The sequence below is a fragment of the Lissotriton helveticus genome, chromosome 1_1 (genome assembly GCF_964261635.1).
Source record: "Lissotriton helveticus chromosome 1_1, aLisHel1.1, whole genome shotgun sequence".
In the NCBI taxonomy this organism is placed as follows: Eukaryota; Metazoa; Chordata; class Amphibia; order Caudata; family Salamandridae; genus Lissotriton; species Lissotriton helveticus.
The window spans coordinates 1,575,259,455-1,575,285,720 of record NC_136057.1 but is presented as its reverse complement, the minus strand read 5'-3'; the positions used below and the strand labels follow the sequence as shown (position 1 = coordinate 1,575,285,720).

At 42.0% G+C, this 26,266-nt stretch overlaps 1 protein-coding gene across 3 annotated transcripts in view; it reads right to left on the bottom strand.

Moving 5' to 3' along the window:
* The window catches only part of DDR2 (discoidin domain receptor tyrosine kinase 2), a 795,992-nt gene that overhangs the window by 164,868 nt on the left and 604,858 nt on the right, over window positions 1–26,266 (bottom strand). For all 3 annotated transcript variants that reach the window (XM_078687193.1, XM_078687208.1, XM_078687202.1), the window contains one exon: window positions 23,420–23,550. In XM_078687193.1, the coding sequence (XP_078543319.1) occupies window positions 23,420–23,550 (131 nt within the window). The remainder of the gene's footprint in view (window positions 1–23,419; window positions 23,551–26,266) is intronic.

Here is a 26,266-nt window from a genome sequence, read left to right as displayed (position 1 = left end):
ACCCCTCTTTACTTACACTCACTGCTCTTTTCTCACCCTCCCTCACCGTTGTTCATTTATTCCGGTTCCGTCACTACCCCTCATTCCCCATTCTTTACTGTCCTTCCTTTTATTTTCAACACCCACTCACATTCTCCCAGTACCTCTACTTTAGTCTTCCTTTTCTCTCTTCCCTTCTTTCGCTCCCTTATTCATTTTCCTTTTCTCACTTACACCCTATTACACCTTCTCTGTTTTTTACTATGTAATAAACAATCCCTCTGTGTTGTTCCCTCTAGCTCTTTTTCTATTAACATTACTCTCTCTGTGTTCTTCCCTCATGCTCACTCTTTCTTTATTTTTTATTTTTTGGGGTGCGCGCCCCGGTGCACGTACCGTGCGCGTACCCTAAGGAAAAAAGAATGACAGAGATTCTTTAAAAATATAGGTTTATTTTGATAAATTAAAGGTAGTTCTAAAAAGAACTGTTGTTTTTGTTGTTTTATATTTTTTTATTGTTTTTTTGATTTTTTTTACTTTTTCTGAACAGTTTTATATTTTTTTGTATTTTTTAAGGGGAGAAACAAAAAACAGGGAATTCTAAAGGGCTCAACAGGAGCAAAAAAAAAGGTGGACAAAATTAATGTTTCCTTAGGCACTTGTGGTTATCCCAAGCACGGTTAATAAGTGTGATGCTTTGCTCTCCATAGCATATTGTTTGTCCACAAAAAATACAAACCATTTTAAAATTGGAAAACTTTGTTTGTATGGTGGAGCACATCTCCCTAACTTCCGGTCCCGATGGGGTGGGAACATTAGATTGGGAGGTGCTGGCAGAAGATTGGACAGGGTTTCTGGCCAGTTCCCTGACCTCTGCCCTAGCATAGTTACTTGGATGCTTGCGTAGCATATGCCTGATCATGGTGTGGTTGCCAAAGGAGTATTTTTTGTTGGGATTCCCCCTTGACAGCTCCTGATGACATATTAAGCAGGTTGCCTTAGGCGCATTTACTTTTTTTTTGTCCAAGGGGATTGAAAAAAACTGCCAGATGATGTGCTCTTTAGGTTTGTAGATAATATTGTCCTCTCGGAGGAATCTCCTCTCCTCCTCCTCCTCATCCTCCTCCTCTTCTTGATCTCCACCACTGTGAAGTTGTGGTGGTCCTTGTGGTGGTGGTGGTGGTGGTGGTCTAGAAGCTCCAGCAGCTGCAGCTAATGTAGCCATTTTCTACTGAAATAACTGCAGGTCTTCCTCTCTCAAAGCACAAAGGTAGAATGAGGAAAAAAGGTGGGGTCTTTCATCATTTGGAAAAGAAAACTGTTCTGAACCAATGAAAAGTGTTATTTTAAGGTCACATGACCCGACGCGCTTACGCTACGTGCCCCGAAGCGCGCCCGTAGTCGCGCCCCGGGGCGCGTAGCGTAAGCGCGTCAGGACGTTGCGCGATCGTATGCGCTCGCGTGCTTCCGGGTGCGGTTACGTGAAACGTCACGATGTTGTTTTCGTTCGCGAGAATAGCGCTAACGGGACGCTCACCGGTAAGCGCCCCGGGGCGCGCCAAAGCACTGCGCTTACCCGTGCGTTCACCGGTACGCGCCCCGGGAGCGCTCCGGGGCAAAAAACAAAACAAAAAAAAACTATTATATAATTTTACAATATAAAATTCGTTATAAAATGTTTTACTTTTTATACCTATAGAGATTTGATATTAAAAAACCATAGGTTTCACACCAGTTATAGTTAGGAATTAGCATTTAAAAAACGTATTAAATTCACTGAAAAAACCATAGGTTTCACACCAGTTATAGTTAGGAATTAGCATTTAAAAAACCTATTAAATTCACTGAAAAAACCATAGGTTTCACACCAGTTATAGTTAGCTGGAAGTTTTACTCGCATAAAACCATTGAAATTCCCACGTTATAGTTAGTTGGACTCACTATAACTTGCGCGTGCAATGCACTGCTGATGACATCACATATTACATCACTCATGACATGGTCAGTGGCATCACTCATGACATCACTGATGACACCATCCTTGTGACAGAGTGACAGAGTGACAGACCTCCTTTCACTGTAAAGTAACCCTTGAAACACATATTCAAAAATAGAAACTAAAATTTTCAAAAAAATGGAGATACCCATACCAGTTACAACAACCAATTCAATAATTCAACCATCTATATACACATCCACTCGTTCACCAACAGTTCTATATAATCATTCATACGTATACTCACTCATCATATGTAGTGATACACCTATACATCCTATTACACACCGACAGTCATCCAAAAGATACTCTCACACATACTCACACATGCAAATAAATACTATTGAACATCCATTTATTTGCATAAACAGCTGTACACACACTACCACCTTACTTCTAAGGAACCTTACACATACTTACTCTCTTAAACAATCACTTATAGAAACACATACTTATTTAAACAGGAACTCTTACAATCCCTTACTCTCACATATAGTCACTTATATACATCAATATTCATTATTTTATATATATAATTATTTATATTTATTATTATATTATTATTATATATATATAACATATGTAGTTACTGATAAAGACAATAGTGAGACAGTCATTCAGTCAGTAACACACACATATACACAGTCATCCACCCATACAGTCCTGCACATATGTTGTTTTCAAAACATATACAAACAGAGAGTCAGTCACTCATGCATCTATGTTCTAAGTAATACCCCCACCAAACATATAGACACTCATATTGATATTAAAAAAACATCTAATAACCCATATACATACACATGTAGCTACTCACCAACCCATGCAGCTACTTATACACAAAGTGAAACACTAATCCATATATTTAAATATTTAAACATTACTCACTAATATATGTATACACTAAGATACACTTAATAAGCCAGTGAACCAATCAATTTTTTAAAAAAAACTTCCATGTAAACCCTTATTTAAACATTTATTCTTCCATCAATTTTTACATATACATATATAACACATATTTATTTTTCAGATAGACACACATTCACTGGATGGTGTCATCAGTGATGTCATGAGTGATTTCACTGACCATGTCATGAGTGATGTAATATGTGATGTCATCAGCAGTGCATTGCACGCGCAAGTTATAGTGAGTCCAACTAACTATAACGTGGGAATTTCAATGGTTTTATGCGAGTAAAACTTCCAGCTAACTATAACTGGTGTGAAACCTATGTTTTTTTCAGTGAATTTAATAGGTTTTTTAAATGCTAATTCCTAACTATAACTGGTGTGAAACCTATGGTTTTTTCAGTGAATATATATATATATATATATATATAAATAAAACTCCAACTTTCCACAATGTGCCTCCTGCACAGAAAAGTTCGCGGACAACCAAAATCAACACTCGAGGCAAAGATGTGAAGTTCGCTTTTTTAATCCATAAGGTGGGTAAAAATCATCAGACGCGTTTCGGGCACGTCCGTGCCCTTGCTCACTATATATATATATATATATGAATGAGAGATTTATAATAAAAAAGGAGGGAGGCGCACATGACCCCCCCCCCTCCAAGGGCTTATTTATTGCTGGGGAGTACCACCTGCCCAGGGCTATAGCAAAAAATGATATGAGGGCCCTGGGGACCACCACCTCCTGGGGTAAAATAAACATTAAAGAGGGGGTCCGTGCAGATCCATGGCCCCGGGGACTACTACCCCCCAGTTTATGCATTATGCACTTGTTACTCAAGTCCAACTATTTTAAAGAAAACCCTTTGATGAAGTAAAATGCGAACCAAATGTCATGTTGATGAACAACAGAGATCAAAATCTGTAATACTGTACCCAAATGACGATGAAGATTAATTTTGCACAATGAATTGTCCCTAATCATGTGTTTAATTGTATTATACATTGTATATAATGTGTGCTAACCACATAATCATTCACAGTCTATATAATTTTATACGCAATATAATGTATTTGGCAAACAATATCTGCTAACATATGACGTTTGCATGTCTAAAGATGGCGCCCTTATTTGTATTCACCATAGAATTCCCTGCTTAAACATAGTCCTGTGTCAGTGTTTACTAATGACCAGAATTTGGCGCGCTTCTATGGGGTGTTGCTCTATATCACAGTGGTAGCCCTTCCACTCTCTATCAGTGAGCAAGGACTTCACGTCCGAAACGCGTCTGAGGGCTTGTACCACGAACAATAAAAAACTTTGAAATTCAAAAAGACTGACTCCGGCGATATTTCTGCAGTTTGCGTACCTGTCGGTGCTACCAGGCACTTTGGAGACAAGTTGGATTATATATATATATATATATATATATATATATATATATATATATATATATATATATATATATATATATATATATATATATATATATATATATATATATATATATATATATATATATATATATATATATATATATATATATATATATATATATATATATATATATATATATATATATATATATATATATATATATATATATATATATATATATATATATATATATATATATATATGAGATTTATAATAAAAAAGGAGGGAGGCGCACATGACCCCCCCCTCCAAGGGCTTATTTATTGCTGGGGAGTACCACCTGCCCAGGGCTATAGCAAAAAATGATACGAGGGCCCTGGGGACCACCACCTCCTGGGGTAAAATAAACATTAAAGAGGGGGTCCGTGCAGATCCATGGCCCCGGGGACTATTACCTCCCTGGGGCCAATATAACTTTTAAAGGGGGACCACGTGGCCCCCCCTCCTGGGCCATATATAGCCCCAGGGACCACCATCTGCCTGGGGCCAGCCATTGCAGAACAAAGGAGAGGGGCCGCAGGGCCCCCCTCTTGAAGCCATATGTGGCCTTGGGGACCACCACCCCCCAGGACCAGGTCTTGCTATCTCCCGATGTCCCCACCCGCAGGAAGCAGCTGTTTGCTTTTGCTTGGTGGGAGCTGTGACAGCTTCTGCCAAGAAAAAGCAAACGCTCTGCTTCCAACAAGAGGGAGCTGTCAAAGTGCTCATGCTTGCTTGAAGCAGAGTTTTCATCTCTTTTCCTGCATGCAGACATGTGGGTAGGGAAAAAGATGAAAATAATGCTCTTGCATGCATCGAGCTGCATTTCCAGCAGCTCTATGCTTGCGAGACCCGTGCCGGCTCTCGCAGGAGGGGAGAAGCCAGCTGGGACTGTGGGGTCCTTGAGGCTACCCCAGGGGTCCCAAACGTGCACACTGGATGCCCTGAGTGGGGCTCAGGGCACCCAGGGAGATGTGGCCAGGCCCGGGGGTTGGATCTCCAGGTCCAAAATCGCCCCCCCAACCATTGAATTGTGGCCAAGGCCGAGGGAAGGGGAGCATGGCCCCCTCCCTGTTTAATTAGTATTATGCAAAGGTCTTCCTGCCTTTTCCCACATTGATGTACAGCTTAACAAAAGGCCCGAGCATGCTTCTAGTCGATTACGGTGATGTGTTAATGATGCAGAGGAATACGAGGACAGCTCCACCAAATAAAGAAGCACTTAGGTAGCTGAAGTACAGAATATGTACGAGACATTTACCCAATGAGGTAGCACTTACTTATTAACCCGATGAAAATACTCCAGCTTGGTAGACTTTTTACACAAAACTGGGGACTCTGATGCCATAAAAGTAGGTTCCAGAATGGCTTAGGTGCACATTTTACAGATATTAAACCTCAACTGGAATCACTTAAAAATCTAGACATAGCAGGTGCTCCAATTGAAGCTTCACTTCAGTAAAGCACAAACATTCATAACTTCTTGGGCTTGGCAAAGGCAAATCAAATGTGTTTCCTCTCGTATTCCAGTCAAGAAACTTTATTCAGTCAGTATTGCCCATCAAAGTGCAAAAGATACAGAGTAGTGGATTCACCAACACATACAATATCTAACGTTGTTTCTGTACAGAATGTTAGCTGACTGTAAGTAAGATAGCATCATCATAAGAAAAGTTAAACTGAATAAAAAAGATAGATTAAAAAAAGAAGTAGGATAAGGCTTAACCCCTTCGACGCTGATGACGAGCTGGGCTCGTCATGAGGTAGCCTCCTCGCACGCTCATGACGAGCCCAGCTCGTCACGTAACATGCGTTTTTAAAAAACTCAGCGTACGGGCGGAATTCCGCCCGCACGCATGCGGTTAACAAAGTGAGAGACCCACATATAATGGAACTCATACTAAATGTTACATGAAAATTAGATAAAAAGACATGTACTGTCAATTAAATGTTATTAAAAAGGTGCGGCTAGTATCTATTGAGCACAGTTTGCATATTTCGGCTGAAGAGCTCCTTGAATTAAAAACAGCGAAACGTACAAATATCTTAATGGGAAGAATCTTCATAAAAACAGAGTTAAAGCTTCACAAAAGTGAACTCGTAAAAAATACTCTCAGGTGTAAATCTTCACAAAAAGGTAGGGAAAGAAGAAAGTGCTAGTGCGTATAGTGCAAGGGTACCATTATGCATTATCGTTATATACCCGATACAGACAATACTTACAATTTTCAACACCGATGAAGAAGAAACAAGTGGTTGGATAGATAGGACATAATACATAGATAAGAAGATCCGCAACATTTTCCCAGTAATAAAAACCCATAAAAATGTATATACATATGGTTCGAGCACACAGTCATGATAACGTGTTTACTGATACTGGTGCTATTTATATATCATGCCCTATCAGTACATATAAACTAATGGGGCCAGGTAAAGTTGAAGAACTGCAATGAATGGTTTACCCATTATTCAATCTAAGTCCCGTCATAAGCCATATTTTCCCCAGAAATGTAGCTACTGCACAAGCTAGTAATGGCCTGGAGTCCGTTTTTAGGATACATAACGCATCTTGGTGACATCGAGTACACATCTGCCTGCAGACGGGGGCTAACCACTTAAGCCTCTGGAGTTTATACAGTGGGCATGCAAAGAGAACATGGTTAACTGTCTCATGAGCCCCTAAACAGTAGGGACAGCAGCATGATGTGTCATCAGATCCCCGCTGCCAAGCAGCAGTAAATGGATTTAGAGGGAGAGTGCCAAATCTGAACTGTATGTATAGCTTCCTAACACTTGGTATGTTGATAACCTCCATATACTGCTCATACATACTAAATAACTTGAATTCTAGGAATTCTGTTGTAAGGCGGCCACCTTTTAATGACTAATTTCTCTGATCTACTCAATTCCAGTAGCAGGTCTTAACACACTCTCTTCTTGGTAACAAACTAATGTCAGACTCAGCCCACAGATTCCCCAGGAAAAAATGCAGAGAGGGATGTCTGGATGTTACTAAACTACCCAATTTTTTTTTAAACGGTCTAGGCGACATACTTCTTCAAGGGCAGCCACTTTGTGGGAAAGCTCAGGTGTTTTTTTCAGGCGTAGCCAAAAAATAAGAGGGCGTAATCTAGCTTTGTCCACTATTGAGGGCCCGCCCATGTTTAGCCTTAGGGTGAGGAGTGGAGTACTCTGTTGGAGACAGCAGAGGGGCTTTAGAAATGTATTTTCTGTACGGAGTAGGACCTCTAGGTTGTCAAACCTCCAAAGTTCAGCTCCGTAAAGAGAGGAGCTTACCACTTTCTGTTCGTAAATTTGAAGCAATTATGCTATTGGCCTGGTTTGTGAAGCCCTGTGTTCCTTTAATAATGCCCCTGTGGTTTTCCTGTGATGAAGGTATCGCTTCAAGATATGGTGTTTCCAGGACATTTTCTCTGCAAGCATTACACTAAAGTAATCGAAAGTGTCCACTCTCTCCAGAGGGGTTCCCCCCCAACAATAGTTTGCCCTTGAATGATTTGTGTAGATTTAGAAACATGAACTTGGTTTTTGAAGTGTTGATCTCTAATCCTCTAGATCTACAGAAGGACACAAAATGGTCAAGTAGCAGCTTTTTGAGACCAGCAGGGTATCATCCGCGAACAGCAGAGTTGTAATTTTCGCATCCCCCATTTTGGGGGCATTAGCATGAACCTCTGCTAAGTACTTCACCACTTCATTTATGAACAGCGAAAAGAGGGTGGGTGCCAGGACACAGCCTGGGCATACCCCTCTAGCAACTTTTATTGGATCTGACAGCTGCTCTTGGTCCCCCCCATCGAACCTTTGCGTTGTTTTCCTTGTGTAACAGAATAAGAAGAGCCAGGATTTCATGTGGGAGCCCCTGGTCACGTAAAACCTGCTATAATTTAGGCCTAGGTATAAGATCAAAAGCTGACTTTAAGTCAATAAAGGCAGTGTACAGACTACCCTGTTCTAACAACACTGCCTTCCAGGCCAACAAGGTAAAACAGAAAACTTGATTAACAGTGCTCACTTTCTTCCTAAACCCTGCTTGGAAGGGGGATAATATGTTGTTTTCCTCCATCCAGTCTGTGATTTTGTTAAGTAGAGCGCGGGAGAAAACCTTCTGAACAGTGTCAATGAGGCTGATTGGCCTATAGTTGGAGGGTAGTAAACGATCCCCCTTCTTAAATACTGGAATGACTATGGCTCCCTTCCGTGACGGAGGTATCGGAGCCCCTTCAGCAATTCCATTTGCTAGAGCCAGAATATAGTTAGACCAGTTCGGGGTGTCCCTCAGAAAAACATTTCCAGGTATGCCGTCAGGGCCAGGTGCTTTGTTCTTGACTATGGAGCAAATACTTTGAATTATCTCCGCTGAAGAAAAAAGATTGGTTCATAGTTGGTTACTTCTATAATCCAGGAGGGGGCCTCCCGGGTCTAGCACTTCCAATCCTGCATAGACTGCTGAGAAATGATCATACCAGGCAGCTTTGGTGATGTTACTTGTCGGTGATTGGGAGTTTTCAGCATCACTCCTCGTGACTAGCAGTCAGAGCAGCTGGGAGTCCTTCCTTTGGTAGGCATCGCGAATTTGGAGCCAACGGTTCCTAGTCCACTCTTTTTTGCTTCAGCCTGCACTAATTTGTAATGTTTCCTGGCCAGTCGTATCGCATCTGCTTGGTTTGCTCTTATCACAGCTGCTAAATCAAGCCGCAGCTTCTTACACTTCGGGGTGAACCAGGAGAAGTGAGAGTGGTCTGATGGCTTCTTGCGACAAGACATTGGAAGATTAAAATAAGAAACTAACTCAGTAAACAAGGATGTATGAGTGGTCGTTATTGCTGCAAGCTCGTCCTGGTTCGATAGTAAGTCACTAGTTTGGTGGTACTGATCAAGAGTGCTTGGTTTATAGCTTCCAGCTTGCGGTCATCAATAGCTACACGCGCCCACTTAAGACGCCTTTTGTTGTTTGTGGAGCAAATCTCCTTCGTTGCGAGCTTTGCATCTGTGCTGCTGGAGTTCCTGGTCCAAATGCTGTTCATGGTAAGATCAAGGGGGTTGTGGTCACTGTCTGTGGTTTGTTCAGCTATCATATCCTGCACGTCAGGCCATAGTCTCAAATCTAGTAGCACATAATCAATCCTGCTCACATTGTCAATTCTGTTTAATGTATTGGCCCCTTCTTATCGGATGAGGTGCGGCCATTGGCAGCCCTAGGACCGTACTCAAGAGTAAGTGTAGAGCAGTTTGGGTCCATTTTTTAATACGTTGCAGATTAAGCGGAGGAACATGCCACAACTCTCATCTATATTGTTGCTGTCTGTTAGGTCTTCTATGCCCAGCGGTTCATACGTAGTATTGAAGTCTCCTGCCAATAGCATTGGAGACAGGGACTCTCTTTAATCGAGGCAATCTTCCAAGACCTGTATAATTGGTGATCTGTAACTCTTTTTGACACCACAGGCATATACATTATAAATGTCCAATCCCTTGCCGTTCCTGCCCTGCAGAGTGATCACAAGAATATCAGGGCTGTTAGTCTTGATCTCCTTAACAGAGCATTGCAGATTGATCTTAATCCAGATCAACAGCCCCCCTGTCGGCCGGCCCGGTCTGCTTTTCGTCGCTGGGCGGCTTACCGTAACATTGCTGGGGATAAAGACAGGTGCAGTGGACCACGTTTCTTGTAAAATGCAGATATCAAAAAGCTCTATATACTGAATTCAGTGGGAGAGTTCCACCTTAGATCTTAAACCTGCCACATACCATGACAGAACACAGAGTTTAAATGTGGGATCTGCTGAACCGAAGCGGGCTTATTGGGAGTCCTCCAATACATTGCACGCCAGAGGTAGAGTAGAGCATACTTTCTGATCTAAGCTTAACAATGGTGTTATACCAATCTTAGCTCATATTCCATGTAGAAAAACAATCTGAAATCCTTAATTTACATGAATGCATCGTTGATCTAATGGAGCACAATCTGATCTGTAGTGACTGTGACAAGTGGTTTCTTTCTTGTCATCTCATGGTGAGAGCAGAGTCTATGGTTCCCCTTTTTAAATATCCTAAGTATGAAAATGCCCAAAATATGTAGTGCCAGTCACAAACTCAATCAAAGATCCACACAGGCACTTGCACATCCACTCAGAGACCCACACAGGCCCTCACACATCCACCACTCACACACACACTCACAGACACACAGTCAGTCACACACCCACTCAGACCCATAGTGCCACTCACAGACCCACAAAGGCACTCACACACCCACTCACAGGCCCACACAGGCATTGACACACCCACTCACAGACTCATACAGCCACTCACACATTCACTCAGACCCATACAGCGACTCACCCACTCAGAGCCCATATAGCCACTCAGGCACCCACTCACCCACCTAAACAGCCACTCACACACCCACTCGCAAGGTTTACAGGTTACAGTTAGGAAATAACATTTTAGAAAAGTTAAAATTATCTGAAAAAAATAGGTTACAATCCATTATAGTTAGGAAATTACTTTTTTTTTAATGTAGAAATTCAATGAAAAAAAACAAAGGTTACAGGGACGTAATAGTTAGGCTCAGATATCACTCATACAAAACCAGTGAAATTCAGCAGTTATAGTTACCTGAGCTAACTTACTTATGCCCCACAATAGACTAATTATGGCCTCACATCTTACATCACTCATGACATGGCCAGTGACATCACTGATGACATCTCAAAATGGCATCACTGATGACATCATCCACAGAACCACTGACATACCCATTCAGACCCATACAAACACTCACACACCCACTTAATGATCCATAGAGCCACTCACTCATTCAACCACTTACTCACCCATACAGCCACTCATGAACCCACACACTCACCCTTACAACCACTCACACACTGAGTCAGTCACTCATACAGCTACTCACTCACCCACTCACTCGACCATGTTTATAGGATTTATAAAGCGCATGGCTAACCAAGGGCTTCCCAGCGCAAACAGTTGGTAAGAACTCACCAATCATACATTCACTCACACAGCTACTCACCCCATACAGTTATTCACACACCCACTCATTTACTCGTACATGTACTAACACATGTACTCATTCACCTATACAGTCACTAACACAAGCACACACTCACCCATACAGCCACTCCCACACCCACTCTCACACTAATACAGCCTCTCACTTACCCATACAGCCTCTTACTCACCCATACAAACACTCACACACCTATAGAGCCACTCAAGCACCTACTCACACATGGATACACACAGTCACTCACATAATATGTGTTACAAATAATATCACTTAGTAGTAGTACACAAAGCTTACTAATTTAACATTTGTAGTATCTTACTATATATCTTTAACACTCAAAAACCTTTAGAAAATACAATCACTGGATGATGTCATAAGTGATGCCATTTGAGATGTCACTCCCCATGTAATGAGTGATGTAATATGTGAGATCATAAGAAATGCATTTCGGGGACGTAAGTTATAGTTAGGTCAGGTAACTATAACTGCTGAATTTCACTGGTTTTGTACGAGTGAAATCTGAGCCTAACTATAATGTCCATGTCACCTTTGTTTTTCTCCAGTGAATCATATATATATGTATTACCTATTGGCGGTCGCCAGTAGTTATAGTTAGGACCTAGTTTCTTTAGAATAAGTGTTTTTTTACTTGCCTGTAACTTTGGTGCCATTTTAAGAATCTTCACGTCATTTTCCAAAAATAGTGTCAAGTTGAGTTTTGTTGTGCATGGAAGGTTTTGGGGAGATGTGTCAAGCAGTAGCCGTGAAAAAGGGGGGATGAAAAAAGTGTGTTTCCCATGTCAATTCCCATAGGGTCTTTAGATATGCCTGCAGCTCAAACTGCTGGATGAAATCACACCAGATATGGCAGAAAGGTAGCTTTTGGTTTGCTATTCACTCTTTCAGATATTTGGTGTAAATCCATTCAGTAGTTTGAGAAATTAAAGGAAATCCAAATTTGTATATCTACGACCGCAAAGCCTTCATAAATAATGACGAGATTGTGCAGACATCTGCAGAGCTCTGATTGGCTGCCAACACATCAACCAGTGTGAGTGTCTGAGTGGGTGTATGAGAGGTTGTATAGGGTGTGAGTGGGTTTGTGAGTGGTTCTATAGATGATGTCATCAGTGATGTCATTTGAGATGTCATCAGTGATGTCAATGATCATGTCATGAGTGATGTAATATGGGAGGTCATGAGAAGTGCCTTGCTGACTGTTAATAATTTTGTATGAGTTAATTCTGAGCCTTACTATAACATCCCTGTAAACTTAGTTTTTTTCACTTAATTTCAATATTTTTTTAATTCAATTTCCTAACTATAACGTTCCTCTAAACTCACGAAAACCTTCCCCATCAGAAAAAAAGGCAGCACTCTGGGATGGGAGAAAATCACAATTGTTTATTCCGTTCGGTCACCCTGGACAGGACGCATTTCGACTGTACAACACCCTTTGTCACCTAGTGAGCGCCATTTTGTAATCACTTTATGTACTCTATTTTATCATTAACATAAACAAAATACTGCCAGGTTCATTGCAAGCAACTATATCACAGGTTTCATTAAAAACAATTGTGACATGTAGACTGAAACATGTACTTTCAATACCAGCAGCAGACTTCCCTGGTGAGCAGTAGCTTTACTACAGTGATCTAATGAGCAACTAGAGTGCTAACATTCCGAATTTATGGCAAATGTGTGACACATCTGAATGCCTTCTTGATGGAACCAAAATAAAAAAACTGAAAGTATTTCCTACAGAGGAGACTGTAGTAAATGAGGAAATTAGGAAACTTCATAACAAATAAGTCTCCCAAGATGGCCACCAGAGTCAAAAGAGCCCAAATGTAGCACAAATGTCACCCAGATGTAGCCCAAGTATAGCCCAATGACAGAATGTCCCAGAGTGTTCTATAGAACAACTAGAGCGCTTACTGTCTTACTTATGACAAAAGTATGGCACACCTGAAGCCATCTTGATTGGAATAAACTGGTAACACTTAAAACATTTAATTTAAAAAGGAACACAATGAGGGGGTTCATTTTGCCATAGAAATTATGAAGAAAGAAAAACGAGGGCACATTTTGAGTGCCTTCTCAAATCCTCTTCTATTTCATAAAAAAATTCTGACATGCAGGCTGAAACATGCACTTTTAATACCAGCAGCAGACTTCCCTGGTGAGCAGTAGCTTTACTACAGTGATCTAATGAGCAACTAAAGTGCTATCATTCAGAATTTATGGCAAATGTGTGACATTTCTGATACCTTCTTGATGGAATCAAAGTAAAAAACAAGTAAAAAACTGAAAGCATTTCCTACTGAGGAGACTGCAGTAAATGAAGAAATTAGGAAACTTCATAACAAATAAATCTCCCAAGATGGCCACCAGAGACAAAAGAGCCCACATGTAGCACAAATATCACCCAGATGTAGCCCACATGTAGCCCAATGACAGAAGTGTGCAAAACACTTTTTATTTTTTGTGGTTGCAGTTTTGTATAGTGCACACTTGTCAGGTATTGGAGTGCTTTACATGAACATTGGTAACATCACACCAGAACAAATTCATTTTGGTTGTAGACATGGGGCGATTAAGTGATTTGACCAGAATCAAAGAATGTCGAGCTGAAGCAGAATCTCCAACCTGGTTCCCCAGTTGCAAAGTCTGCAGCTCTGGAAGTAAAACCACATCCTCTCCTCTAAGTGCAACATTTAATCAAGTGGTCAATTGGATAAAAAAACATAAAGATATGATTTTGATGCAAATAAGACCCTCTCATATATGTAATTTCTAAAGGAAATGCTTTAGATATTACAGTTTTGATTACATCAAGATGACGTCAGGCGTTTCACACTTTAGTAATAAATATAGAATGTTAGCAATCTAGTTGTTCATTAGGATACTGTTGAGAGGCAGAGGTCCCAGGATGCTTGTTTCCGGTCCAGGGAAGACATGGCTTGGCAGTTCGGGCTGGACTGTTCCCATGAGGAACAGGGTCAGACTGATTTGCATATGCCCAAGTCTGAACTGTGGTGTTGGAGTGAACTAAAGAATGGTGATGGATTAAACCCAGATCATCTGACTGGGGTTGAGTGTTTGATTTGCTCAAACGCTCCGTCCATCATCCCCTTTGGTATCGCATTGTTCACCCTAAGTTGTCAGGGTATGCTCAGACGTGAGTCTCTTGCTCACTGTGCCACTGGATTCAAGATAGCCTGGCTGTTGAGGGTTATGAACCCGAAACCAGTCCCAGGATGCTTGTTTCCGGTCCAGGGAAGACATGGCTTGGCAGTTCAGGCTGGACTGTTCCCATGAGGCACAGGGTCAGACTGATTTGCATATGGCCATGTCTGAACTGGGGTGGTGGAGTGAGCTAAAGAATGGTGATGGATTAAACCCAGATCAGCTGACTGGGTGTCAGTGTTTGATTTGCTCAAATGCTCCGTCCATCATCCCCTTTGGTATCTAAAAATTGAAGGCAGGTAGGAGGGTGCAGAGGCAACAATTTGACCACACTGGGCAGGCAGGAAGGGCAGTGGCAGCACAACAGACTATCGAGGGCAGTGGAAAGGGGGGCAGGGGCAACAAACCAACAATACAGGACTGGCAAGAGAGGCTGTGGCAATATAATAGACCATTGTGGGTAGAAGGAAGAGGCAGTGGTAGTACAACCATATATGCCAACAGACCAGATTCATCCTGGAAATGTCCAATGTTTTTACGCCCAAATGGAATTTATTTGATCTGTCTCCTGTCTACAATCTACTCTTTTTCAATGCAAGTCAAAGGGGAACATCAATACCACAGTTTTTTTTCAAAATCTCCCTCTTACCAAGTTCAAAATGTTAGCAAGTATGGTACATTGGATTATGGAAGGCAGGAGGAATTGGGGTAGGGACATGGACTAGGATAACAGAGGACAGGAGGGACATGGAGAGGTGCACCAAACTGACCCTACAGGGCAGGCATCAGGGTTTGCAGCAGCACAATACACCACACAGGGCATGCGGGACGGGAGTGCCGCACAACAATCCATAGTAAGCAATAGGGAGGGGACAGGCCCATGCACATGAACAACAGAGAACAGAGGGCAAAGAGGCAGTGTTAGCTAGCTGACCATAATGGACAGACAGGAGAGGAAGCTGCAGCATAACGGACCATAAAGGGCAGGAGGGACGGACCAGGGGCATTACAATGGAACAGACAAGCCAGGGGGGACGGAATAGGGGTCTACACATGGAAAAAGAGGGCTGGGGGCAAGGGGGCAGGGCAGGAGCAGCAAGATGACCATGGAGGTCAGGCAGGATGGGCACTAAAAGCAAGACACACCATGGAGAACAACAGTGAGACTATAATGGCATACACACAGACCACGAAGGGAGGTAGGAGGGGGTCAGGGGCAGCTAGTTGACTACACAGGGAAGGTGGGAGGGGCTGTGGCAGCACAGAAGACCATGCATTGCAAGCGGGAGGGTTAGTGGCAGCACAATGGCTATGATGGGCAATGCATGCAGGACCATGGAGGATAGAAAGGAGGGTCAGGACCTGGGCACAGATAAGAGGGTTCAAGGGAAGGGGCCTCACAACAGACCACACGGGACAGGCAGGAGGAGCAGTTGCAGGACAACAGACCAGGGAGGGCAGAAGGGTGTGGCAGTAAAATGGACCATGGAGGATAGGAGGAAGGGGATAGGGGCATGGAATGTGGACAGGCAGGGTGAAGGTGGCAGGGACAGGTTACAGTCATCTGACAATGCTAGGCAGGTGGGAGGGGAGTGGCAGCTCAACAGAACACTCAGAGTAGATAGGAGTGGCATGTCCATGGAACATGGTGGGCAAAAAGGATGGAGCAGGGGCATGCACACAGACATCGGAGGGCAGGGGGAAGGAGAATAGGGGCAGCAAGCTAAGCACAGAGACTAAGCAGGAGGTCAATGATGGGGCATAGAATTGGACAATGGAGGGCAGGAGGAGTGGACTGGTACATCATGCTACATGGAGGGCAGTGGCAGCACATCAGACCATGCATGGCAGGAGGGAGGAGGCTAGTCCATGGATTCAGGCAACAGAGGATAGGGAAGAGGTGATGGGGCAGCAAGCTAACTGTTCATAGAAGGTGGGAAGGCCAGTGGCAGAACAACGGCCACACAGGGCTGTAATAAGGGAGCAGGGACATGGACTTGGGCAATGGATGGCAGGAGCAGCAAGCTTGGCTGGGGGCAGCACAATGCCAGGCCCTGCTTCCAACCCCCCACCATCCATTGTGATATGCATCTTACTTAACGTTAAAAAAAAAAACTAGAACTTTTCTGAAAAAAACAAAGATTACAGGGACGGTATAGTTAGACTCAGATTTCACTCATACACAACCAGTGAAATTCGGCAGTTATAGGTACCTGAGCTAACTATAACTTACGCCCCCACAATGCACTGCTAATGACCTCAGACATTACATCATCCATGACATGGTCAGTTACATCACTCATGACATCTCAAATGAGCCTTGAATGGAATGGAACTATAATCGCTAGAACTTTAGTTATGGATAGTGTGTGTATATTAACACCCCTTTGTTTTCTTTGCTTTCGTGTAAGAACCATTATGATACGCAACGTGCCCAGGTTCATATGGCTGATAGCCTTTCACTTTAAAGTAATGTGTAGTCCATTGTTTATGTTGATGTTTGCAATCCTAAGTATGTTTGTTATGAATAAGTCACGCTGACAAACATACAGGTATGGCGGTCATGGGGCAAGACATGCTGAAATGACATTGTGTGCATATTAACACTTGTTTTCATTTCTTTATTGTATCAATTTCTGAATTTTCACATCATCACCAGGCCAATATGGCCGCCAGCTTTTGGATAAAAGTAATATGTAGTCCTTTGTTAATGTTGGCAACTGGAGACATTTGTACATTTAAATAAGGATGCTACAATGACGTCTTGTATCAAGGTTGGGACGAGCCGAAACTCGTGGATTACGTCCTCTGCAGATTAAATACTTCCAAACTACAACCTGAGTGCTGATTCCTTCCTTGTAAGAGTGAGAGGAGATTAAATACATATATATGAAATTTACTGAGAAAACCACAAGTTTCAGGGACAATATACTTAGAAATTATCATTTAAAAAACCACAGAAATTCACTAAAAAAAACACAGGTTTAATGGACGTCGTAGTTAGTTGGACATTTTACTCATACAAAACAAGAGAAATTCGGCTGTTATAGTTAGTTGTGCTAACTATAACTCACGCCCCCGCAATGCACTGCTGATGATGTCACATATTACATCACTCATGACATGGTCAGTGACATCACTGATGACATCTCAAATGACATCACTGATGACATCATCCACGTGATCATCTGATGCACCTCCTCACAACCTAAAATACAGACTACCACTCTTAAAACCATAGACACACCAATACTAGTACAGCTACAATATTCTGTGCACTATGCATGCAGACCTCTAATCAGCTATATAGCATTGATACAGTCTTTTAAATACTCAGTTAGTACCTATGCAGTCTAGGAATCCTTCTGTCTGTCCCATGCACTTGTCCATTCACCCATCCAGCACTATGTACGTATCGTATCACTCGGCCAATACCTAAGCACTTATAAATTTAGCATGCACTCTCTTTGCAGCACTGAAATTACTCCAGTTATTAGTCATATATTTAAGGAATAGCCTAGCCACTAACCCAAGTACAGGTACAATGTTGTGTACACTATGCATGCAGATTTCTAACAAGCTACATACTATTAATACGCTCTTCTAGGTACCCAGTTAATACCTATGCAGTGTTGGAATCCTTCTGTCTGTGCCATGTATTTCTCCAATCACCCATCCAGCACTATCTACGTATCCTATCACTCCGCCAATACCTAAGCACTTATGAATTCAACATGTACTCTCTTTGCAGCACTGAAATCATTCTAGTTACTAGTCATGTACCTAAAGAATGGCCAAGCCAGAAAAACTAATACTGCTACAATATTCTGTGCACTATGCATGCAGACCTGTAATCAGCTACATAGCATTGATACAGTCTTTAAAATATTCAGTTTGTACCTATACAGTCTAGGAATCCTTCTGTCTGTCCCATGCCGTTCTCCATTCATCCATCGAGCACTATCTACGTATCCTATCACTTCACCAATACCTAAGCACTTATAAATTGAGCATGCACTCTCTTTGCAGCACTGAAATTACTCCATTTATTAGTCATATACTTAAAGAATGGACACACCACTAATACAATTGCAGGTACAATATTTTGTACACTATACATGCAGACCTTTAACCAGCTACATACTATTGATACACTCTTCTAAATATTCAGTTAGTACCTATGCAGTGTAGGAATCCTCCTGTCTGTCCCATGCATTTCTCCAATCACCCATCCAGCACTAGCTACTTATCCTATTACTCCACCAATACCTAAGCACTTATAATAACTGAAAAAAATGTTTAGCATTTTTTGATATGTACTACTGTCAAGGTAAGATTAAGTAATCCAAACACTATCAATGCACAACTACATTCAGCTGTGCACTATATATATATATATATATATATATATATATATATATATATATATATATAAACCTCTAACCACCTACTTAGTAAAGTACTACCCATGCAACCTAGTAATCCTCCTGTCTGTCCCATGCACGTCTCCAATCACCCATCCAGCACTATCCATGTATCCTATCACTCCGCAATACCTAAGCACTTATAAATTCAACATGTACTCTCTTTGCAGCTCTGAAATTATTCTAGTTACTAGTCATGTACCTAAGGAATGGCCTACCCAGTAAAACTAGTACAGCTACGATATTCTGTGCACTATGCATGCAGACCTCCTATCAGCTACGTAGCATTGATACAGTCTTTTAAATACTCAGTACCTATGCAGTCTAGTAATCCTTCTGTCTGTCCCATGCACTTCTCCATTCAACTATCCAGCACTATCTACATATCCTATCACTCGGCCAATACCTAATCACTAATAAATTTAGCATGCTCTTTCTTTGCAGCACTGAAATTACTCCAGTTATTAGTCGTATACTTAAGGAATAGCATAATCACTAACACAAGTGTAGGTACAATATTTTGTACACTATGCATGCACACCTCTAACCAGCTACAAACTATTGATACTCTCTTCTTAATACCCAGTTAGTACCTATGCAGTGTATCTACTTATCCTTTTACCATACCAATACCTAAGCACTTATAAATTCACTATACACTCTGTTTTGTAATACTGTAATTATTCTAGTTACTAGTCATGAACTTATGGAATGGCCTAGCTACCAACACAAGAACAGCTATAATATTTTGTACACTATCCAAGCAGACTTCTAACTAGCTACATACTATTGATACACTCTTCTAAATACCCAGTTAGTACTCATGAGGTGTAGGAATCGTCCAGTCTGTCCCATGCACTTCTTTAATAACTTATCTACCACTATCTACTTATACTATCACTCAGCCAATACGTACGCACTTATAAATTAAGTGTTCACTCTGTTTGCAGTACTGTCATCATTCCAGTTACTAGTGGTATTCTTAGAAAATGACCTAGGCACCAACACAAGTACACATAAAATATTCTGTGCATAATCCCTACAAGTCTCTAAGCAGATACATACTATTGGTCCACTTAATTAAATATTGAAGTAGTACCCATGCAGCGTAGGATACCTCCTGTCAGCCTCATGCAATTCTTTAATCACCCATCCAGCACTATGTTCTTATTGTATCAGTCTGCCAGTACCTAAGCACTTACAAGCACCCTGCACCACCAGTACGTCACCTTTTGAAACGTAGTGATGGCGCCAGGCACTCCTTCATATTTACAAGGAGAGGAAAAGCCACCCTGCATGGTTTTTCCTCTCCTTGTAAATATGACCCCTTCATGCACAGAACTTTGCGTTGAAGTGGCGTGTTTGCTGTGGGTGTTCCCATGCAACACCCATAGAACAAAACACATCTCCAGATTTATGAGAAATCGTAAATCTGGAGATGTGTGTGAATGCTGCGCCATCCTAGAGTTGGTGTAGCAAGGCGCAACAAAGAGAATTGTTTTCATTTCTCCTCTTGCAATGCATGCTGCATTCCACAGCATAGATTAAAAGAGGAAAATGCCTTTACTGTTTTTGTGCAGGAAGGGACACCTTCCTGCACAAAAACAATCTCTTACGACACAGACATCCTTGCACCATGGTGCAAGGGTGCCTGTGTCACCGCATGGCTGCAGTTTGTGCAGCAGTGCAGAGGGAAGCACAGAGTTGCAACATATTCATGTAGATACGTCACATCCCTGTGCTTCGGAAGTGCCACAGTGCAGTGCATCTAAAGAGCTTGCAGTGTTACGCTGCAGTACTTCCTCATAAATCTTCACCTATAAATTCACCATACACTAATGCATTCTTTCAGTCAATCATGCTGTATACATATATTCAACCAAACTTTTACACATCACCTTGCAATTATAGTTCTTTCTTTAACCAGATACGGTAGTTCTGATAAGAACTTTTTTTATTTTGTATTTTTTAAAACATTTTTTAACCATTTTGTATTTTTTTGGGTGTTTTTTGTCAAAAAATTAACAAAAAAAGAACGAATAAAACAGGAAACTTTTGGAATTACTTATCATTCCAAAAATAAACAAACAAAAAAATTAACAACGATGGTTGCGTTGCGCAGCACAAACTGCATCCACCGACTGCTCACCGAAGCATATGTTTCTTACACTTTACGCAGTGTTGCTCGAGAAAAGCGAATTCTGGCCTAATGTCCATTGCAGGTGTTCCTGAGCACGCTCCAGACGTACTTGCCACAGCAGGTGAGAGGTTCAAAGCAGCTCGCCTCATTTCCTCCCCAGCAAGATTGAGAGGATGTGCGGTCCGGAGATGCTTATACATAGAAGCAGTGCCACAAGAGTATTTTTTTTCACTGCCTCTTGGCAGGACTCGGTCACAAATTTTGCACGTCACCTATCTCGCATTTACTTTCTTCTCTCCAGGTGGAAAAGTGAAGAATTTCAACACAACAGATTCTGGCCTCTGTGGACGTGGTGCCTCCTGCAAGAATTCTTCTTCAGAAGATACTTCCTCCTGCAGCTGCTGCTGTCCAGATGCCATTTTGTTGGATTTCTTTTTAAACCACCAAAAAGACAAGCAAAAACGGTTCTTGTAGGAAAAGAGATGTCTCTCTAAAGATGGTTCAACAAGAATGATTAAAATGGGTGGGGTCCTTCAATAGTTACAGTGGTTAATGTTATGAACCAATGAAATCTTTTTTTTTTTAGGTCAAATGGGATCCGCACACTCTGCACTCACGAAGCACGCACCCGACGCGACTTGGCGAAAATATATTAAAAAATAATATACGTTTATTATAAGTACAAATATATTATTTTTATGAATATCTTACATAATCTCTTGCCCTAATATGTATATAAAAGACACATACATATAATTTTAGAACATACATTTTTTTATGACATGGTCACTGACCATGTCATGAGTGATGTAATATGTGACATCATCAGCAGTGCATTGCGGGCGCACGAGTTATAGTTCACAGAACTAACTATAACGGAGGAATTTCTATGGTTTTGTACGAGTGAAATGTCCAGCTAACTATAACACCCCTGAAACCTATGGTTTTTTCTGTGAATATATATATATATATATCAGGACACTGACGAAGGCAGAAGCTGAAACGTGTTTGTCCATTGTGCAATAAATCGAAGGAGATTTAATCTACTGTGTGTGCTGGTCTGGTCAATTTCTTGGCAGTGCAGCGAGATCTATATAATGTATTTCATGAGATAGCCGATAAATCTGTGCGAAGAAGCATTAGAACAGAAACGACATGCCTTCTTAATTGACCCTAATGCCGAATTCTCTGAATCTTCTACCATGTGTCTTCAATCTGAAGAATCAGAATATAGAATATTCTCACTTGTAAATAGCCTTTCTTTTTTATTGCCTCTAGGTTAAAATCTAAATGTGTACCCTCACTTAATGTTATAGGACTCTCAATACCAGTGGCCTGCTATTTGATGTGAAAATTAACACACCTGATAAAACCTAACACTGATGTCAGATTATCCTTGTTAAAAGTTTGGCCCTCAAATGTGGCATAACATAAGGATAGATAGAAAAAAATATTCTAAAGTTGGCAATCACATAGTGAAGCATAGTGTGGTTACATTCAATGTTATATGAGGTCAACATCACTCTTGCACTAGTGCCACTCAAGAGGAAATAAAAAGGAAAATAGAAGAGGTTTCCGAGTCTTACTAATAGATGGCAGCATAACATGGACGTCATGTAGGGGTTGCTACGGGTCGCAGCTGCGACCCCTGGCTTTTTCTTGGTAACCCCCGACACTGTATTTTCGACCCTTGGCCTCAGAGGTTGCAAAAGCACTGCCAGCAACACAGGGAAGTTTGTCCTCATGGACATCAGTTGGGGCACCAGTCTCCTTGTGTTTTTTAGTATTATTCACTATTATTGTAATAAAAAACGGAGTGCAATTAGCTGCATTATGACCCTTCCTGGCAGCTGAGGTGAGTAACAAATGCATTTAAATGTATGTTGTGTGCATGCTTGCTGGGGAGAGTGTGTTTATGTGAGATAGTGAGTGTGTGTGTGTATATGTGATTTTTTATGTATGTATAAGCATGTGTGTGTGAGTGAACGTAAAGGTCAAATGGCATGTGATGTCACTTCCCCAACCCCAGGCCTTTTGGTGAATTGACGATCATGCAGCATAATGGACAACATGTGAATCTAGAAGAGCTTGAAGCTCAAGACTATTGTTACTGGTCAGTAACTTGTTTTATTTTGTTCTTAGAAAGGTAGCAACTCTATGCAAGAGCACCAACATCAGCCATGCCACTCTGTTAGTTTCTCACACACACACGTGGCAATGCAGCATTGCAGTTGCCGGACTCATTGAGATATCACAGTTGATGAGATTGAAAATCCAAAGACCCAATCAGATTGACAGACCTGGCGTTCTTGTTAGCATCTGCTCGCAGCATTTTCACGGCTACCAAGGCTGGCTGAGTGCTGGAACTGACCTCCATTGTGAACTCCTTCCCCAGAAACTCCGCCATGCCTTCTACTTCACAAAGATGAACCTAGGAGAATAAGGAGACAATATGAAACCTTAATGAAGCACGAAGTTTGCATCTACTGTAGAATGTGCTGCAAACTTCTATCCTTTACAACAAGCCATCACACACACACAGAATACTGGTCCACTATTTCAGAAGTATATTTCACATCTGTAGGAGAGAAGCAAAAAAAGTAGTGGCAATGTAGGCGATTTCAGGTGCGTCAAAATTGTTTGGATATATTGTAATGTAACATTACAAGTAACCAATATTTCCGATACAAAAGAATCTGATTTGTTAGAAACATGTTTTAAAAATGACAAGCTCACATTACCCTTGAGCGACAGTTAACCTAAAGCCTCAAAACAGAAAACACTGCAGGCAGCGTTTCATAAAAGTCATCAAAAGAATAGTGCTGTCAACAGCTGCCCACTGCGTCAGCAAGAAGCCAGTAGGATTTAAGAAAATGTGATCAGACACATTGAATCTGAATGCCTAATTTTGTAACTGTTCCATCGCCCATCACCATGAGGTATGGGTGCAATATTTTGGAGGGTACAGGCTTCAGTGGGAGGAGTTTCTCATATTTATTTATGCCATGTCAGTGAAAATAAATGTGGCCTAATGACACATTTGTTAGAGCAATAGTACTAATAAACGCACATTGACACATTTTATTACAGTGCAAAGGTCAAATTCCCCATCATTACCACTGTACTGCCTAAATAGCATGAGAAAACACTTCTTGCTGTCTCAAATAATGCCCGGTTACTCACCGGTAATATTCATTACTCCGAGTCCTGGTCTCCCTGTCCCATTCCTGAGCCCTTCCCTCCCTGTGTTGTATTTTTTTGGGGTGATTGTTTCGTTTCTGGGTTGTTTTCTTTGCTAATCTCAGGATGTTTCTCTATTGGACTTCCCCCTTTATTGTCACATGATGGTGACGCGATGTTGGGGGAAGTGCAAAAGCTCTGCTAGGTAATAGGTTTCTGTAGAGCAGACTAGCTGCTCACTGTTAAGGAATGGGACAGGGAGACAGGACGAGGAGGTAATGCATGTTACAAAGATTTGACAGAGAAAAACAACCCTCCCAATAGTCATGAGGAGTCTTCCATGTTATTTTGTAGCATTGTATGGCTTTAACTCCTTGTGTACTGGTACAGTTTACATTCCATTGTTCACCACAAATACACATGGCAAAACAGCATGGCGTAAACGAGGTATAAGTATGCGCCAACATGTTATTTATTACATCATAGTATTTAGTCACAGTTTCCACAAGAAAAGAGGTTTTGGTTTCGCTAATGCATTTTGCGCAGTTTGATGAACCTGCACACATTTCACAACAACAAAAAATTTATCCCCCTCGGCTCCTTCATTGAAAGTTTGATACTTCTCTTTTAAGTGGGAGCCAAGAAAAGGGTGAGCAGTCCCAAAACATTGATTTCCCGTGTTTATTCCCAGGATGCATTGCCAAGAAGGATACAGTAGTGAATGGCTTTACTCATTATCTCATAGCGTTCCCTCGTTTATATGAGCTGATCAATGGACTTGGGAGTGACTCTAGGAAGATCTGCCTAAGAGTGCTCTGTGGAGCTAGATCTGTGGGAACAGTCCAACTGTCTCTCTTCGTGGTCGCTCTGTGTAGATTTGGGATTGGAATCCGCTTGGCTCCATTCTGCGACTGCCCAGAGGATTCTGTGCCTTTCCTATCTAGCCTTGCTGGGGATGGTGTTCTGGTTTTATCCGGGCCCGCTTGATTCTTCTGAGATGTTAGTCTACCCCTGAACCACGGCTCGGGCGGTGTCAAGCCACGCCCAAGCTTCTTGTGGAGTGTTGGACTTGGCCCATTTTCCCTAAAATGTTTTCGCTTTTCACCCCCCTGTTTAGGATGTCTCCCCCATGGTAAACACATATGTAGGCCATGTGTGGTGTGAGATGCCCTGTTCAATGTGAAAATGTAATGCAATGGTGTGTGCACCTATTAACCCCCATTGTGGAAATGCACCCTGGTGAAATGCTGCATTTAAAATGGATGCCATGGCTATGTGTATTGCCACCTGATTGCAGTAGGTTAGCGGTCTAGTTGTTTGGTACCCAGCCATCCCAGCATTTGGAGGGAAAGCCTGGCACCCAGGGTGCTCTCCTCCTCCCCCTGAGCCAGTTTGAACCAGTTTCCCAGAGGATTCCAGAAGCTTCTGGCACTGTCTGGTAGGAGGGGGTGAGGGGCAAATAAATACGGGGGCTGTGCCACCATGTGCTGAGTCAGAGCAGGGACAGGAACATGAGGGGACCTGCTGCCAGGGGATACCGCCACTTGGGCATGTGTGCTGGACCGTGCACCCAACTAACACCCCTCTGCTGTCCCCAGGGCGAGTGGAAGCCCCACTGCTGGAGTACAGGCTGCTGTACAGGAGGAGGGCCACGCTACAGTGTGGGATGGTTAAAGCCTACTGCCCTGTCTTGATGAGTACCCACTGACTGCTGACCTGACCCAGTAGTGCCTGCATCTCTGCCACCTGGCCCCAGAAGAAGGAGTGCCATCCTAGGTCCCTGAGGCTACTGGGACCTTGCGCCATGCAAGGGCTGCACCTAAAAGCCCCTGAAGCGGAGGAGAGTGCTATATTGAGACTGGACCCCCCAGGAGGTGAGGAATGTTACCCTGGGGCCCCTGGGGCTTGCTGCTGGGACTGTCTGCACCCTAAGCGCTATAATCCTAAAGCGCTGTGTGTGGCTAAAA